Genomic DNA, 20292 nt, shown 5'->3' with positions numbered 1-20292 from the left:
AATTTTGCACCCTGTCCAGCTATAGACTTTTATTCTAATTGTCCCATGTAACTAAGTGCTTATGTCTCGAGCAATGTGGAGGAGTCATTGTCACCCCTCCCTATGTCACAATGTCCCCATCCCCCTCTTCTTCCTGTGCCAGGACCTCTGTGGGTTGGGGACACACACCCCTGATTGGCTGGCTGGATCCCCATTGACCTCTATACTTTGTTCTCTATTTTATTGTTCTGTCCTATGGCAGCACAAAGTCTGATTAGCAGCTGATGACTTGGCATTTATGGATTTGACCCTTATAGCAACTTCACTTGTTTAATCCTTCTTTTTTTTCTTTATTTTCTAGGAATTGGCTAAATATGAAGAAATGGAAAACCAAGTAGTGCTAACTGAGAAAGGTATGGCGCTATGATTTTACTTTATTTTTTTCTTTCCTCGGTACTTCTCCTTTATCATACAGCACCTGTTTTTATGATGTCGTTGAACTCTAAACCTCCTATTAATAGAATAAAATGGCTGACTTGTTTTGCATTCACGGATCCTTTGAATGGGCTCCCTGCCAGCTTGGTCTTATGACGGTGCAGCTCAGATAACTAAAACAAAACAGACGGTGGGGTTTATTATGAAATGGAGCAGACCGAAATTACTTCTGGTCTCCTGGAAAGGCAGCTGGCGGCTGGATCAATAACTCGGAACAGAACCTTAATTGCGGACACTTATAAACCTGCATTTGTTTTTTTTGTTTTTTTTTTTTTCTTTAGATCTTTTAGAAGATGGCTTTGGCGAACATCCCTTCTACCACTGTCTTGTTGCAGAAGTACCAAAAGAGAACCAGACTGCCGATGGTAATAAGATGTTTTTTTTCATTCTCTTAATTAATGTTTTATTTGTAGCCTTGTGGCTATTGTATTGACCCTGTATGTAAGCAGATGCAATATTTGTTAAATCACATTTTCTCTTTAATTTGTCCCCAATCTTCAGGTTACAGTCTCTAGCTTCGCCATGTACATGGATGGCCCTTCCGTGTACATGGGTGGGCGGGGAGGTAACTAAAAGATCCGTTACACAATAACATAGATGAGCATGCAAACGAGGTAAGGCCACCAGGGACTTCCATTCAACCATAACCAACAAACACGGTAGATCAGAAACCCATTGCCAGCTAAAAGATTGGTTCCTTTACTATCTGTGCCTTATTTGGAGAGCAACCAGTTCCCAACTGTTATACCAAAGCTGATCCAGAGATGGCCATGGCCAAAGCATCTCTACCATCTATTTCCATAGTGTGTAGACATTTCATCCTCTTGGCTTTTTGTTCTCAAATTTGATACATTTTTCTTTTAGGTCTACTGTATGGATTTCTTTGTCCTCTATTATCAGTCTTTGCAGTTTGGGATTTAGTGCTCATTAAGTAAAGCAAAACTTTATTTCTATTTTTTTGTATGGGATAATTTTTAAGGAGTTAGAATATGGAGTACTTTTCTGAACTGCCGTGTGTAAGGATTTTGCTCCTTAACTTGCATAATTTGTCTTGCTGCTTGGTGGTAGTTTTACCACATAAAAGTATCTGAATACCTAAAATGATATGGTGTCAGGTGTTCTGATTTTATTCCCAATAAACTGTATCTGGATATGGCAAAATGATGTGATAAGACAATTGCATGATGTTTTTTACTTTTATTTACAATCCATGCTAAACTCTTCCTCCTTCACAGGTTACACCATTGTTGGGTTTGCTATGTACTACTTCACATATGACCCATGGATAGGAAAGCTTCTATATCTGGAAGACTTCTTTGTCATGGATGAGCTCAGAGGTATGTATTGGGGTATTAGCGTATGCTAATTTAAAAAATCTTTGTTTTTTTTGTTTTTGTTTTTTTAGATTAAAATGCATTTTTTCTTTTTTTAATAGGATCTGGCATTGGTTCAGAGATATTCAAGCACCTCAGTCAGGTGAGTAAATAAAATCCCATCATGGCATTAAATTATGGATATTGTGGGCCACTTGCACTCTTTTTGAAGTGATACTAAAGCTAGTTAAATGTCACCCCCAAAAAATTTATTAAAATAGCAAAACCTTAAGAAAAAAAGTGTCTAAAATCCAGCTTGCTTATAGGAAGAAGGTGATTGTTAGTTTTCGGTATATCATTACTATTTCTTGGTAGTCATGTAGGCCTGAAATAGGAAAACTTTTTTCTCTGATGAAAGGCAGTTCCCATACTCGACTATTTTTATTACATCATTGGAATTTTATATGTAGCTGAATACAGAAACTCCCTATAAAATAGTTTGGGTTATGTTGGATTTTTCATTGCCATATCTTTGATTCACTCCCCTATAGACAGTTATAAAAAAAAAAAATCACAAATATACATTCCAAGAAAAATACAATCACAATCTTGAGGGAAATCTTTAAATGAGCACACCACCTGTCTTGATGATCACTTGCTATTAAGATACTTTCTGTCTGACAGATGGGATAATACCTTCCCATTACTAGCCAAAACCAAAAGTTTGTACAAGCACTTTAAGAGCAATATCTTTTAAACATTCCAGTTTAGCTACCAAATAGTGTAGTTATGTTGAATGGTGTATCTACTAGATGTACACAACTTGACCTGAGTTTTTTTTTTTTTTTTGTCTAGATTGCAGTGAAGTGTCGTTGCAGCAGCATGCACTTCCTTGTGGCAGAATGGAACGAGCCATCAATCAAGTTCTATAAGAGACGTGGAGCATCAGACCTGTCCACTGAAGAAGGCTGGCGCCTCTTCAAAATTGACAAGGAGTACCTGTGCAAGATGGCGACTGAGGAGTGAACTTGATGTCCTCATGAAGAAATTGTTACTTTAAAATAAAATTTTTTCTTTCCTTTGCATGCTTAGTATTCTTTAGTGTCTTGCATGGCAACTAATTCAAAAGCTTTAGTACCAGTGGCATTGTAGCATACAGTTGTCACCCTCCCAACTTCTGTTCATGGCCCAAGACTGTGTTAAGAGCCCCACATATAAGATTCTCAGTTGTAATGTGTATATATGTAACTTCATTCTTGTAAGTCTTTGATTGTGTACAATGTACACACTGGTATTTAGGGTTTTTGTATAATTAACCTGTTTTTTTATCTCAATTAAAGAGCAGCATGTGTTCTACCTGTATTCAAGTTGTCTGTCGTTTCTAATGTGAGGTTTTACCTCTGCTTTCCTACACTGCTGTCTTCAATGATGCTTCTTCTATACTTTCAGTTCCTTTTACAGCCAGCAATGGCAACTTGCCTATATACCCAATGGAGTCCCATTATCAATGCTCTCAGCCTAACTACTTGTTAGTAACTTACAGATTGCTACACATTATGTCTCTGCACCTCCTTTTAACCAGTACAACACTACTTTATCAACACTTCCTCTACCAATTTCTTAGTCTTAGTTTCTGCATCCCTTTCAGAAATGCAAAATTACTATTACAAAAGACCTTATCTATCAGGTGGCAGCAATGTCTCAGCTCGTCACATTCTTGTAGGCTAAAGTAGACCCAAAGGTATCTATCTGCAAATCAATTTCTGTTTACGGGTTCATACATCATTATCAAGACATAATGGATAAAAAGAAAAGGAGATGATGTGTACAATCACACATTCGTATTACATCCTAAATAGACCTTAGGGTCCCACTAGAGGTTAAGGGTTTTTTTTTTTTTTTTACATACCTTGTGCCTCTCGGGTCAAAGTGACACCAATGATCTTTTTGGCTATCTGTAAGGATGGCATTCTTCCCACTGACCACCATGGTAATGTATTGAGCTGTGGATATAGTAAATATAGGAGTTTCCTGAGGGATTTTGTTTCTCAAGGGTCCCATCATGTAAATGCTAATCTGGGCTCATAAATTCTATATTAAATCAATGTAATGTCACAACTAATAGGATTGATTTCTGTGGGCACACTTACGTCTATCCTTATTCAGACTTTTTTTTTTTGTAATAGATACATTTTTCCTTGCCAATAATGATACAATATTAGCTATTTGTGACCCTTGTCCTACCATGGACATTAGAATATAAACAATACTATATAATGTTTCAGCTTCATCCATTTTATTACTATATAAACCATGGCCCAATGCTATTACATCCAAAAAAGAAAGTAAAACATTTTTGAAAGGTGATGGCCTTTATGAGTCTAAATGTGAATGAGAGTAATCACTACATATTGATATGTTAGGCTAAAAGAGATCAAAAGGATAAGACAAAGTACAAGTGACCTTTGGGATTTCTGCAGTCATTTCATGAGTTTGTTATTTAGGATTCTTTACATTAAAAAATACAAAATATTATGCATTAACAATCTTTATCATGGACAGCACTCCCTGTCTTTTACATGTGGGTGAGAAAAAGAAATCGACTTAACCACATACAACATTAGTCATATTCTCCCCCATACTCCCCAAAGTAAACAGTAAATTTTAAAATAACCCTAAAGCTAGGTACATACTTGCAATAATTATCAAATTATTATATAATTATTAGAAAACGAACGACCGATTTTGCACTGTTATTTTGATTGATCGTATTGTCCACAATTCTGTACATGTTGTAACAATACGATCATTTAAATATAATCCCCCAATAGTGTACACACGCTAGATACGATCGTTTGAACGATGCAGGAATTGACATGTAAAGGAGAAAGTGTACTGCAGGAACATCCACGATCACTGAACGACTGTACACACAATAGATAGTGAACAATCATCGCACAATCAGATCCACTGGGGCCGTCATTTGTTTCCAGCGACAATCCTCGTTGATAAATATTGCAAGTGAGTGCGCAGCATAAAGATGGTTAGTAATTAAAAAATTATGTCATAAACTCCAGTACACAGGCCTGGTGTTAGCTATATATTGACTTATGTACAGATGATACATAATGCTGTATATAACAATCTGTATCTTTAAGTAATAAAATGCATTTGATACATAAAATATTCTCCATTCCATATATTCCTTGTTATTGGAGCCTTTTAGTTTTGGATGGCCACTACTGAGTTGAATCACCCACTGACCCCTTATGTATTAATATGATTCAGCAACGGAAATTATCCTTTTATAGTTCCTGATTTTTATTTTTATGCTGCAGCAGGAGCCAAAACAGCATATAATATAAATAGATAATTCAGCTGCAGAGGTGAGATCCCTATGCAGTGACCACTGCTGGTGTTAGGAACAGATGTGCAGAGAGAATATATTGGCAGACATTCAGTGATTCTGCCTGTACCTATCCACCCTTTACTGTAATAATATTTTTTTAATGTACTGTCCCTATAAGGACAGATGGAATATTCCTCTTGCCAAAGAGTTACTAAATCAAAAACATTTAAATAAAATGTTTTTTTTTTTTTTTTTTAATTATAAGCATAACCTTTTTGACAATTGCTGTACTCTGCATCATTGTTGTAGCTTTTAACCAATTAGTTTCTAATCACAATGTAAAAATTGTAAAACATTTTTGACAGGACAATGTGATATGTGAGTAAACAGACAGTTATACACACAGTTTGAGAACTTGCATATTAACTTAGACACAATACAAGCGGATCTAACAACTTTTAACTTTTTAAAATGTTTCCTACAAATAAGATAGATAATACTTCATTCTTTCAGATTTCTGTTGGCCTGCTGAGCACCATTGTTTTTTTTTCAGTGGCTCCTACATGTGCAATGTGCATATTAGTGACAAAGAGGACTGGCAGGAAGAACCAACAGGAGACTAGAAATTTGACACTGTAAGAAGTGTTGCATTCTTAAGATTCTTCCAGTAGTAGTCTTGGAGAGATAAATGTTTGCGGGGCAGAAGAGGTGTGTATTGACTATCTTTTTTGCATACAACAGAGTTGTACATTTTTATTTTTACAACAGAAACACTGTATGTAGTAAAAGTTTAATAATTAATCAGAGAATCACAGTATGTTTGTTTCTCAATGGTGCAAGGAGCATGTTTCTTGTGCAATATGACAGTGCTACACCATATAGGGAGAGACTCCTTTCTGTGTAAGCTGAAACTCATCAACAGGGAGATTTTACCTCTTCTTGCTAGCTAAACAAAGCAACATGGAAGTGAACATAAGTCATGTGATGCCTGGGGAAGGGAGTTAAAGTGAACTTGTTGCTTTGCCCTCTATGAGCAAAACACAATTTACTTGTAAGGGGAACTGAAGCCAAAATGTAAAAAAATGCTGTGTCATAGAGAACATTTAAATAAAAAAGTAAATTGTGTCTAGCATTATCCTGAAAATGCAATTGACTTCCTGGTATTTAATAAAGCTGTATATCTGATGTATGAAATTAAAGCATTTCTGCTGCTGAATTATAGTCATAGAAGATTTGGAACAAGATTTAGTTAGTGCTCATTGTACGTACTGAAGGCTCTGACATAAGGAAGCCTGCCTTTACCATGATGACGGACAGAACAAGTCATTGTAAGTCACTAAAATGAATAGATCAGCAGCAAGGAAACCACAGACTATACAGGCGGGTAGCCTTTTTTCTCTGTTTTTTTTTTTTTTTAGAACTGTGTCCAGAGTTCAGTTCATCTTAAAATAGACAACATTAGACAACCAAGTATATCTGGACAGCTGAGAATCCCTATATGATAGAAGTTTGCACACTAGAATTGTGAGCAGCACCAGCAGTCAGAGCGTGATCAGTTACATCATATTATGGGTGACTACTTTGCAATGCTGAAATAGGATTTTGTATAAAGTAGCAACAGATTTCATGAAAGCACTACTGCCATGGGGTCCAGACCTGTGGGGCCTAAGTTAGGGTCCAAGGAATTTGAAGCAGTGGGAACCTCTGTAGTTAAATTATTCCATAGCAATATCAACAGATGCAGTGACAGCTCAGCCAATGGTTTCTGTCACTTGAAAAACCGGAATAAGAAGACTTCAACTACCTCTGCCAGGCTCTGACAATTTCCCTTTCCACCACTATCACCATGGCTCTGCATTAGATGATGTCAATAGTCGGAGCCCGGAAGAAGTCAATGTGGGAAGACTCTCTCCGCTGAATTTGTTTACAATTCTTTTACTAAAAGACAGCTGGAAGGTGTCTTCTGGGGCTGCAGGCTGGTCATAGGCTTACATTACTTTGTCAATCTGACCCTTATACACTGGTTCTAGTTGGTTCAACACATGGATCACTCTGGGCACAGCCAGAGATGAGCAGTCATTCAAGGCAAAGCAGATGTCAATTACAAGTATTGCAGGCAGCATATTGTATTTAGCATAAAATGCCTCCACTGTATCCCTCTCAGTTCCGCTCTATTTCCTTTAGTAAGGATCGCTTGAGTAACTACATAAAATGCAGTGCAATCAACTTGTCCTTAAAAAGAGAAGGGAGGGAGTTCTTGGCATTATGTACTATAGGAAGAAGAATTTTACACTTCTTGTTTTTATAAGATGAAAACTACTTTTAAGGAATCATGGATAGCTAAAATGTAAAACTGTTTTGTTGGCTACCTTCAAAATTATCAATGGCTCTCAACCCTGGCATACAACCAAAGAAGGAAGTTCAAAAGCTTGTGATTACAGCTGCTATTCTCCATAAACCTGCTGCCTTGTTCCAGAGCCGTAAAACTGAGCATAATAACTTGAACTTGCAGTGAAAGATATATAACAGCAGACTAAAGGCTTTTTGGTCAGTTTTATACCACCATCACTACCAGTGAATCATTGTCCTAGCAAAAACATGTATCCAGTAAAGTCTGAAAAAAAGTAATCTCCCATCCTGTGTGCTTGTTTTGAGATTATTGAGACAGCCTAAAAACTTGAATTATTAAAACAAGTCATCAGCAACAACTTTTCTGATATTAAATTTACACAATCACTCACAGCTTTTTGTTAAGTGATGTCACTGCCATGTAAGTGTGGGCTAGAAAAGGCGGCTGCAAAAAAAAAATGACTTTATTATGCTTTGTAAAAGATTTTGTGAATGGTTTTAATCATTATTACAGATATAAAACATATTTGTATGTGCTAGGACAATGAAAAATCATGGTTAAGTGATGTCTTTATTTATATGGCAGAGGATTTAAAGCTGACCTCCAAGCAGATGAAATATATATACATATATGTGAACTGTTTTAGTCTGCCAAGTATCTGTAATTTTTTTCAGATATTTTAGCTGTTTTCCTGGGCTTGGAAGACCTGTCAGGTGATAAAGCCAAATTGGTTACCTCACTTTTTTCACTGCAGCTAAGTAATTTTGTTTAGTCACTGACATCCCTGGCTCTCATCATGCACAATGAAGCAATATCACCTCCCTGATAATGGTATTGTTCTACTCCCTTCTTCTCTCCAGTGTTAAGCCTCGTACAGATGTCTGATGAACATTGTCACTGAAAACAATCTTTTGTGATGATTTCCAGTGACAGATGAACGATCAACCCTGTACACACCGAGCGATTTTATTGTGGGGAGAGCAACCGAGCGAGCGAGCTGAACCTACTGTGTATTCCTCCAAAAGAGTGAAAAGCGGTTGTTCCCACCTAGTGGCATTCCACTTGGTGGTAATGTCAGTGGACTGCTGTACACGTGTAAGATTTTGTGACCGAGACAAATAAGACCGTTCGTCATGGGTGACTATTACCTGACGTGCGTACGTAGTTTTAGATTGACAATATTTTACAATACAGTTTTACTAAACAGAAAAGTTTGCATATCTGTACTTATTGGACTCAATGTTCTGGAGCCATATGTTGCTGTATCAAATACACCCAAAACTAACTAACATCAAATGCATACTATATATATATATATGTAGAAGTAACAGACACAATGTCATAAGGAAGGCGAAGAAAGAAACTGAATATTATAACACATGATTACATGTAGAACAGGCTGTGTTCAGAAGCAATTTCATGTGACTCTAAGGGCCACCTTGCAAAATCCCACGTTGGAAGAAAGTGATCATGCAATGTACTTACAAACATAAACATCCAGAAACCTTTAAATATGTAGTTTTTCTCCCCATTGTTCAAGGACAGGCACTAGATGTCCATGTGGTTGATAAAGTTTTTCTTATTCAAAGTTCTGATTCTGATTCCAGAACAGCCATATTTAAACATTACCAAGGGGATTTTAGCAGGATCCATTTACAACTGAACAACACATACTCACAACTACCTCATGTTTTTTTTTTTATCAATATTAACATATAAATGAATTTCCATCCATCGGACGAGACAGAAAAGATTATTAAAAACATAGGTTCTGTCCTTAGATTAAACACTCTAAAACTAAAATGTGTTTTGCAGACCATCTAATGTTTTCATCATGAGTAATTAAAGACAGAATATCACGTCAACAATATTCAATAACTGGTGAAAAATCCATTCAATGTTCACAGCTGAATACATGTAAAAAAAACCACCATACACCCACAGATGATATATAGGGAGAGGGAGGAGAACAGAGCAACCAGCGTATTCCTAATCAATGGTATTTCAGATATAAATTAGAACAGCAGTTGCCAACCGCTAGTGCTGGGACCAGAAAATTTTGGTGGTCTTCAGCTCTGGCCGGTGCACACCAGACAGAGCTGCGGACCATGTCTCCCATACAGATCACAGGCTCAGGGCAGTGGGCGGGTTCTGCCATCATGATGTCACTATGGGAGAAGTTTCTTCCGCTTTGAGTGACACACAGCTCCTCAAGCATGCGTGGTCCAGAGCCTCTAAGTTTAGTTCCGAAAAGGTTAGCAACCACTGAATTAGAGTATAGTATAGTATAGTATAGTATAGTTGTAATGTATTAACCCAAAAGCAGCATTTATAACTGGTTACACTTTATGATATTTTTATCACAAAAGAAATTCTTAGGTAGTTGTAAATATGTGTTGATCAGTTTTAAATATTTTTATGTATTAATATTATTATACAGTGCCAATATATCACGCAACGCTTTACACAGTCCATAGTCATGTTACTAGCTCAAAGGTGCTCACAATCTAATTTCTCTACCATGTGTCATAGTCTATAGTCATATGTCATTAATACAGTGTAAGGCCAATTCTTAGGGGGAAGCCAATTAACCTCACGGCATGGTTTTGGAATGTGGGAGGAAACCGGAGTACCTGGAGGAAATCCACACAAACATGGGGAGAACCTGCAAACTCCATGGAGATAGTGTCCTGGTTGAGATTCAAATCTGGGACCTAGGGTTGCAAAGACCAGAGTGCTAACCTCTGAGCCACTGTGCTATATTATAAATATATACTATTAAAATTGCCTAGTTAATGTTTAAATATGGCTATTCATATATAGGGATGTGGCATATTTATATTGTGTATGATTCATAGATTTTACCTATTTATATTTTGATATATCAACCAGAACCATCCAGAGATTCGTGCTGAACATTATAAATATACAACTGCATAGAAGTCACTTCCCCCTCATATCTGGGTAACAGGCCTTGGCAGGAAAAAGAGTCGGACAAGATAAAATACAGCAGACATAGTTACAGGGTATATTGTGTCAGTTGGTGGTTTTGTTATGGTTTTATATTAATCCATACAGTGTAGATACCTTCATAATTGAAATAATGTCCAATATGCATGGATGGAGCACCAGTGTTGTGGTATGTATTAATTATTCTCACAGTTACCAGATTCTTTGTTTAAACAACCCATAAAGCATGAAGTGATAATGTCACCTTTTGTTTGAAGAACACTTATCATATTATGAATTTTTTAATTCTGTAATAGTCACATAGTTTGGTAATCTAAATTTGGGGAAATTTATTTTTTTCCAATTTTTTTTCTATAAGGTTCTTGCTAGATAGGGCATATTCAGCAAAGGTATACAGTTGGTACCTAGCCACTCAGCCATAAGAGTGCCAACCTGTGCTAACTAATCATGCTTGAAAATCCAGCTTTCATATTTGATTTTTCCAATTGATCCTTAACATTTTCTGATTGCATTGATTCTTTTATGTATACTTATGTCCCTGGTTTATGCTGCTATATTTTAATGTATGTATCTTTTGCTGGGTATTTTTATGCTCGATTAGAGCTCTCTCAGGGACCTGGGGTTTTCATATTTTAGTTTTTGAAATCTATCATGGTTTTGTATTTTGTGTTTTATTTTTTTTATTCCAATCCTTGTAAATCTATTGTAAATGACTTTCTGTTTACATATTCTGTTACTTGCTATCTATTTTTCTACCAATAAAAACCATTGTAAAAGAAAATCCAGCTCTCTTCACAAAATTACTGACAACTTATTCTTACATATGTGTTCTTTTTGGATGCTCACAACTTGATGTCTACTCTGCCAAATCGTCATATTTCAATTGTGCATGGCTGTTGATGTGTTGAATTACTTGCTGGATTCATTTTTTCTCCCAAGGACTCTAATGTGGAAATATACACACCAGGTTTCCTAGTAATCTCCAAATGCCAAAACCATTATAAAGTCAAACCATGGTTTATAATGTAACAAAAGCAATAATTGTTGGATCTGTCTACAAGAAAGTTGCATGTTTGCCAAGGTTTGTGGGATATGTCCAATTCACAAACAACCACAAGGAAATCTCAGCATAGCAGTATGAAAGATTTAAGGAGTTGAACAATAAATAAATCCATTTGAGTTAACTCATCATTCAGCAGTCGAGCTGCATATACAGTATTAGTATTTACTTTACCATTACCTTAGCTAACTGCTATAGAAAGGGTTAAAAAAAAACTTGTAGTGGCTTTAGTGGTACAGTGGACAACTGCATAAAAAAGCAATAGCCAGGCTCTCCTGTGGTTCAAAACATCTAAAAAAACTCTGCTAAAATCAACATTGCTTGTTACTTGAGCAGTGCTGTTGATTAGAGCAGTTTACTGGGAGGTGAGGCATGAAAGAAAGCTTTTTGTGTGTGAGAGCAGCAGTCCAACTCTCTTAGTGCTGCTGCAGCAATTGTATCAACTATCAAAAAAAAAAATAGAAGCATTGTAATAATGATATATGCAGCCCATGTGCATTGCAGCAATACATTACTTATGTTTTAATAATGTGCTCCAAGCTGAAAGAAAATCAAGGCTGAAAAATACTGAAATATTGGAAAAAAATAAGCCTCCATATATAATTTGGCTCACATTTGTACATCACACATTTTGCCTCTGCCTCTGATAACTACATATTTTCTAATAAATGTTTCCTTTTCAGTAACCTAAACAATGGCTAATTATATTCTCCCAACTCTTCTTTGAAGCATGGAGGTATTAGTTGTCCTTTACATAGGAAAATACTTTATTGTACTTCATATTTTCTGATTTCCCTGTGTATCAGGAACAATAAAACAAATGAAAATTAACAGCTATCAAAGGGTTTTGTTAGGTGGGACATTAATGACAACGTAGATGACACATATAATAAGCTTTGTGGTATATTCTGTTGAATGTACACTGTTTAACTTGAACACTCTTTAGCAAGATGAAACAACTGAATCTTTACACAAAGCAGATGTTGTAATTTCACATTTTACATTAAAACTGTGACAGGTCACCAAAAAAAGCAGCTTTGTGACTGCTGAATACTTGGCTACAAATAGCAGATGCTTTATGAGAACATCAATGAGCCATCTATTTCAGTAGTAACAAACCTTGTTTATTGAAAACTTTGTAATAACAAAAATTCTGTGTTGCTTTTTAGCCACCAAGTAGATTTAAAAACTCAAATTACAGATTACAAACTGTACAATGACAGTTTTGAAAACAACAAACCTGAATCCTTGCAGCTGGCTTATTCAACTTCCTTTGTCTGAGCTTTCCTAAAAGTTACATAGAGGGCATCTAACACATTTTGTATATGTAATTTAAAGTTTCTATTCATGTCCAAAAACACTAAGAGCTATTTTTACTTTGAACATTTGTGCTATTTTTGTTCAGTCTCTGAAGATGTAGAAGAAGTTGTGCTTGCTATAGCCATAATTCTTTTCTGACCATGTGGTTTCCATTATTTGGCATGTGCAGTCTTTTCTCAGACATAGATTTACTTTGTAGGGAAAAAAATTACACCTAAACTTGATTTGATGATGTATGGATTAAAAGCAGACAATTAGAGGTTCTTTTTGCTCCAAATATGAATAATAGTTAGGAATTAAGGGAACTGTGCTATCTTCTTGAACCCTTGACATTTCAGAGGGCAAAACAATATTTTTGCCTAAACGAAACCTTTCTTTCTTTGGCGCTGGAAGTTTTGCTCTTATGTATATTTTGCATACTTATATACTAAGTTATTTTTATAGCATTTTTCCAGCTCAGAGAGACCTAGAATTGTTGTTCCTCATTACTTTTGAGAATTGGAAAAGATTCCTGGCCTAATCTAGTGCAACGTTGGTCTGGCCAGGCACCTAGGATGCTTTAATGACAAAACTAAGGTCCTTAAGCCTACTGACATACTCTTAATAAATTCACAAACCACAGTTGTGTCAAAATAATTTCTGTCTGCATAGTCAAAAGTGTAAAGTTAGGCAAGAGGCTTTCGTCAACCAAACAATGGCTTTGACATGGGCAACTGCCCCCATGTTCTTAGAAGGAACATTTTGAATAAAGTACTATTCTTGTTACTATTGCTAATAGTAACATGATTTGCTGCCATGGTATTTAGGGATCATCCTTTTCTGAAGCCAAAGCAAATGTTTTCATAACTTCAAAGAAGCAGTGAATGGAAACCAGTGAGTCCTTAAAGCTTTACATAATTATACAACTATGATATAATTGTAACTTGTAAAGAGAGAAAACATAGTCCACATTTAAAGACATTTTGTGTTAAAAATAATCTGTTGCCAACCTACAGTGTAATTTTGACTTTAACACAAAGTATTTTTAAAACATTTCCAGATTAAAGAATATACTATTGTGCCTCCAGGAATGTGATCTGTAGGCAATGAATTGTAGATGTCAATTTCCCATGTATAACATATGAATCACCTCTACAGTCAGGTCAGTTCCTGCCTTCTTGAACTAAGAAGGGAGGAAACTACAATTATAGTTTTCTATGGAACACATCAAAGCCAAATGTTACCTAAAATACATAAATTCATAAGTGAAATGAATATAATTACTAATATAATATTTTGCTTTGTTTTTTTTTTGTTCTTAATATTACATTGGTCAGTCATTTTGTCTAAGCTAGATTATCTAGATATTCTTCATAAATTGTTAACGTAATTTGATTATACGTTTGCAACTCCATAATTGGAAGTGCCTGAAATATGGATCCTTATTGTCGGATAGCTGCAGATTCAAAAAGATTCTCAACAAATGTTTTTAAGCTGGCTTCAAGAGCGGTTGTCATAATACACAATGGAAGATCACCAACATACCCTAGAGAAAATAATGTAATTTAACATGGAACACATACTCATGTACTATTAATATTATGATTTTTTACAACCAGGGTTCCTCCAAAGGTTGCTCCAAAGGGGTTCCTTTAGCAAAGATCAATTTGTGCCTCTAAGGTCAGTTTAACTGACAGCAATGATCCTCCCAGCTATCTGTAAGGGTGACATTCTTCCCAATGATCAGCAATGTAAGAAGCTTTCTTCTTACTGACCACCAGACTAATATACAGTAAACTGTGAATACAGTTATTATAGAAGGGGCTCCTTTCAAGATCTGAAAGTTGTTTTAAAGGGTTCGGCTGTGAAAAAAGGTTGTGAAACACTGCTATACAAAGTACAAAACAGAAAATAGTATTTAACGATACATTACCAATTCATACTTATACAATAGGAATTTCCAGCGGTAATTTAATTAATAGAAATTAAACACATAGCTATTTATGAGAATACATAGCTATTCCCATCAGAGATACTAGAGAACTAAGGGAACAGTTTAATGCAATGTTTCTCAACCTTTATAATATGGGGGGACCCTTGAACTACTTTTCAGGTCTACAAGGAACCCCTGCTATAACTACTATATCCACAGCTCATGGTACATTAGTGGTGGTCAGGAAGAATGCCTCACACATTGCAGGCCAGTTGGAATAACATAATTTTTACAGAGAGCTAGAAAGATCATTAGAGTCAGTTAAACTGACCTGAGAATTACAAATTGTTCATTTTTCAAGGAACCCATAGCAAACTCTGGAGGAAGCCTTGGGTTCCAATGATTCCCGATTGGGAAACACTGGCCTAGTAGCATAGTTCACTTTACCTACACTATACAAACATATATCACAGATTGAAAATATCAAGTGTATACATACGGTATGTACTGCCACCTACCAAACAGATACATGGTCACGTATCACTGCATACCATATTGGAATCTGACTACAATATGTTGGGACAGACACCTGCAATTTTTGGCTAGGGTCATGAAACATCCAGGATTGTCATTTAGGGTTCACACCAAAAAAGTTTGTATTCTTGTACCAGTACTGAGGTATACAAAAAATATGAGCATAAAAACGTATTTGGCTTTTTGTTTATTAGATGACTAGGGAAGAGGGTAATTTTCTTGGATTATATCTATTAAAAGCTGGCCATGTGCATTTGAACCAAAAGGCATGTACTACCAGGTTGGGCTTGGACAGTGGCAGCTAATTCATATAATTTATGTTCTTTTTATGTTGGCACTTGACTGCTGACAACTATAGTTCTTTTTAACTATACTCCCAACCTTTCATCATGTCCCTGTTGCCTTCCTAAAAACCCACGAAACTATAATATGTTTGTGGAAAGGGCATGACCAGAGCTTTGTTGATTTCAACCAATTTTTTCCAAACAAATAACCATCATTTTGTGCCAGTCACAGCAATGCCATGAGAACCCAAATCATAACCTCATAAACATTTCAGAAGACCTGTCTTCACCATGAGTTCCAGATAGGCCTTTAACTAGTCCATGTTCCCATAGCTTTTAAAGCCTAACCAATGGCAGCTGGCAGGTACAAAAAACGCCAATAAAGCTGTGAAACCTGTAAAAGAAACAAAAAAATACATGAGAAGTGTGAAAGACCACAATGAGGAGGAATGTTGGGAAAGCACTTCAAGTCTTGATGGGTGGTTCCAAAAGGGGTCATTCATTCAACTCCTTTCTTTAAAAACAGTTTGTTTACGCCGCCTTCATTTTCCTTAAGGTGGAACTAAACTGAAAATAAAAAAAAATCACACTTACTTTTAATTCCTTAGATCCTTCAATCCTGCTGGAGATGTCCTAGTTTGAATCCAGTGCCCCCATGGAATCCTCCTTCGGTCAGCGCTGGGCGCCAAATTAATTTGTCTTCTTGTTGTTGCCTTGTTGTTCTGGCTACGTAACTCAATCTTGCACAGCGCAGGTGTGAGATTGGGTGACATTATTAGCCTGCTGTAAAGGGGAAAAAAGTGCTGATTTAACTGCGCATGCGTGAGATTGGCATTTTTTTCCCCTTTGCAGCAGGGTACAAGTTGGGCATGTCCAAGGGGAGCAGCCAGGACCCTCCTGGGATGCATGATGTAGGTATCCCGCAAGGCTCTGCTCTCCCATTCTGTCTTTAATGCTTTGGCGATAAAGACAGGAGGAGAGAGCCCTCACTCTTTTTTCTTTTTTTACAAAAAAACAAAAAATGTTTTACTTTACATAAAAGGGTAGTCCGCTTCAACCCCATCCTTACCTTATAAAGCCATCAATTCTCTCTAGACTCTCTACATGTTTCCAGCAGTCAAGGCTCCATTTCATAAAGGTCATGGGGCTCCATTATAAATAAAAAAATAATATATGCAAACTATATTTTCAGGGCCACACTGGTTTTGCCATTTTATTAACACTTAGCTTACTTGGACTGGAGAACCCACAGAAGTTTATTTACTGCTTTACTGACTATATTTTATACTAAGGGGTTTTTCTATACAACATGAAATGTATTTGAGAATAAAAAAACATTTCCTCTAGCAACAGACACATTAGCTCCTTTTGACAAACACCAGACCTGTTAAACCAACAGTCTAGGTCTAGCAGGCTATGTATTCACCTATAATATTATCAGGCATACTCAGTACATTTCTCATTTGTTGGTCCATCTCTGTACACATGCACAATTGTTCTGTACTCAGCAGTGTGCCATTTATTACATTACCATAAATATTTTAGAGGTGATGTATCAGGAGCTTATAAATTAGGTTTTCATGGAACAGAAAAAAGAAAAGTATCTTGTGCTTGAGATCTGTATCATACCTTGTGAACATGTTGCCTTGTGTACATTGTGCTTCCATGGCTGAAATACAAGCAGCTCTTGTTCTACTTTAGCTGTTGTTAGTTTTACATACACACAACTTCCTGAATGAAAATGTTCTAAGAGATTAACTCTGTACTGTACTACTAGTCTTCTGTATACAATCACTTAGATCTATTCCCTCTTTTTTAATGTGAATCATTCAAACTATGTGACTAATCAAATCGTAATTTAGAAGGAGAAGCTTGACAATCATGTCATTACAACAATAAAGTTGGACATACAGTATTTATAAAAAGTACACATATGTTATCCTCCATACAGGGGATACTTATGTATTACCAGTTATGCAATGTATTTTCCAATAAAGAATGTATACTGAATATATGTACAGGTTGGGCATATTAAAGTTCATTCACTAAAACAGCAAAAATGTAATGAAAATGTATTCAGTGCAGTAGCCAACCACAATTGGTAAGATTTTACATTACTAAAAGGACCACTGTTTTCTTTTTACAGTTTTCTTTTAATAAATTGTCCTACTACAGTGCAGCCACCTTAATAAAATAATTACATTTCTCTATGTTCTAATAATATTTACTGTAATGACTTGCCCATCTTTGCAAGGCATTTGCCCCAATGGGGAACCCTTGTCCTACTTCACATCATCACCCTATGCAATAAGCTATGTACACATGTAAAATGACTCTCGTCTGAGATGAAGGGTTGTTTTTAATTCAGGCAAAAATATGACATGTGTACAATGTTCCCCCGACATTTCATACCAATCTGCCATTGTGGATTGATGATTCCATCACTCCGATCAGGGGTGGCCACTGTGTATTTCTTTGGAGGAGAGCACAACAGGGTGCCATTCGCTTGTCCTTCCTCTCCTCTTCATTAACTAGAACAGTGGTGTGTCTAGAGAACTCGTTTGTTTATCTTTTACTGGAAATGATCACGAAAAATGGTTTCCAGTGTCAATCATCTGATGTCAATCTGACATCTGTACAGGGCTTATGTCAGGATAAGGCCTACTTTACTGGATGGCTGGAGATTGACAGCTATTTTGACCTATAGAAATAATAGGTCTATGTTTTAATAATCCTCATATAGACTACATTAAGAATGGAGTAATTAAATAACAGGTAACTTTACTAAAGGTGCAGTTAAAACAGTTGCCCCTTCAAGTCAATTTTTACAAATGTTTTTATCTTTGACTCACCTTGCAGTGAATGTAAACCTCACAGCCAAGCTGAGGGGTCAGATTTCGGATTTTTTTGCAGCTAGGTGAGGAGGAATTACTAAAACACAAGAAAGCATGGCAAATGACAAATGACAACTTAGTTAAAGGTTAATGGTAACAAAAAAATCAAATCAGTGAAAGATGAATTTGCTGAATTATCGGTTGTCATGCTTTCCTGCACTTTGGCTTTTCAATTTAGAATAGGCTCTAAAGTGTCTTTTTTGCATTCTTTTAGAATACTTTATTTTGGGTGTTGTTCACTTGAACTAAAGCAGAAACTTTTTCCATATTATGATAACTAAATAGCATTTTGACTACCTTTTCCTGTCTGTGTCCTTAAGAAGGCGGATAAGGTCACAGACATAATTTCCATGTCATAAATTATATTCACAGCAGAATAAAAAGGGGTCAAAAGCCCAAATAATTGCTTTTGGATCAGAAATTAATTACTGATCTTAAGTAATATGTGGAGCAATGTCCAAATAATAATGATAAGTTACTTTTTCCATGAACTGATACAAAATGACATTTCTTCACTTTCCTTGATTGACCCTTGATACATTTATGCCAGAAATACAATAAAATAATCCTTTATCTAATAAAAAAATAATTGCTGTAAAATGAAAACACGTAGAACTGTAAATAGGGCATCTTCCAGGTTCATGTGTTTCAATGGCAGAAATTGATTCCTATCAGGGAATGTTCGAAGAAATGTTATATTCCCTGTTTTATTAAGAGCTCCTAGAAGTGGATGGGAATGGATTAATATCTAACTGCAGATGGGCTTTGAAAAGACTCCTACTTATGTTGTTTTCTACATCAGGTGAATAAGTATGTATTATATTTGGGTACACAGACTTTAAATAAATATTTATTTATTTCAGTCTGCGCCTTCTTGTCCCCTGGTTTAACCAAGATGGAGGCAGAGAACCTACATATAGACAGCCATAGGAACCTGATGTTGTAACTTAAGAGTGTCCAACTGGTGTGGGCCTTGTACTACAGCCTACCATGTTCCACGCATAGGGGCAGAATTCCAGCATGGGCATTCCAATAACAAAGCCACTGGCTATTGGGCTGAGTGATTTCCTCCCTGAGAGGCAGATTGGTGGCACCTTGCCAGCTTCTTGACCACGCACGCCGCACTGAGTAGCATTTGACAGCAAGTGGTTCCATTTATTCTCTACCTGTTCTTCAGGGCTGCACTGGGTAGACGCTACATGCAGTATCTCCCCCAAGGCAAGAGTTCACTGGAGTGAGGGAATTGTAACCACACCACAACTAATGCCACATGGATGTGCAAAGGTTTCCTGATCGGTGGCATTTAACTCAGAGCAAGGGCAGCAATAATGGTCTTAATAAATAAATTAGCATAATTATCAGCAGACTATTGGGGGTCCCTGTGGATGGGGCTTCCAGGAAGAGGAAGGGGTTATATGTGGTATACTAAAGTCTTTGCCTGCTATTAATATATTATGTATAGTTGCTATCCTTGATCTTTCCTCTGCTTTTGACACTGTTGATCACCCCCTTCTAATACAAATCATGCACTCCACCGGTATCTGTGACACTGCTCTCTCTTGGTTTGTTCCTATCTGTCTGACCGCTTCTTTCAAGTTTCTTTCAATGGTAACTCCTCCTCACCCACTCTCCTCCCTGTTGGTGTTCCCCAAGGGTCAGTCCTTGGACCGGTTCTCTTTTCTCTTTACACCTCCTCTCTTGGTAGTCTCATATCCTCCTTTGGCTTGCAGTACAATCTGTACTGATGGTCTTCCTTGTCCTATTCGGCTTGCTCCTACTTTCTGCTCATTTAAAAGAGCACTCAAAACCCATTTTTTCAAACCTGCCTACTC

General features: G+C 36.5%; 1 protein-coding gene across 1 annotated transcript in view; it reads left to right on the top strand.

Annotated features, from left to right (window-relative positions):
* The window catches only part of SAT1 (spermidine/spermine N1-acetyltransferase 1), a 3606-nt gene extending 457 nt beyond the window's left edge, over window positions 1-3149 (top strand). Inside the window, exons 2-6 of the mRNA XM_072428431.1 lie at window positions 341-392; window positions 756-839; window positions 1710-1811; window positions 1910-1950; window positions 2643-3149. Of these exons, the coding sequence (XP_072284532.1) occupies window positions 341-392; window positions 756-839; window positions 1710-1811; window positions 1910-1950; window positions 2643-2813 (450 nt within the window). The 3' untranslated portion in view covers window positions 2814-3149. The remainder of the gene's footprint in view (window positions 1-340; window positions 393-755; window positions 840-1709; window positions 1812-1909; window positions 1951-2642) is intronic.
* The last annotated feature ends 17143 nt before the right edge of the window (window positions 3150-20292 follow it).

The sequence above is a fragment of the Pyxicephalus adspersus genome, chromosome 1, assembly GCF_032062135.1.
Source record: "Pyxicephalus adspersus chromosome 1, UCB_Pads_2.0, whole genome shotgun sequence".
Classification (NCBI taxonomy): domain Eukaryota; kingdom Metazoa; phylum Chordata; class Amphibia; order Anura; family Pyxicephalidae; genus Pyxicephalus; species Pyxicephalus adspersus.
The sequence above is the reverse complement of the archived record's forward strand: the minus strand, read 5'-3'. Positions and strand labels throughout refer to the sequence as shown.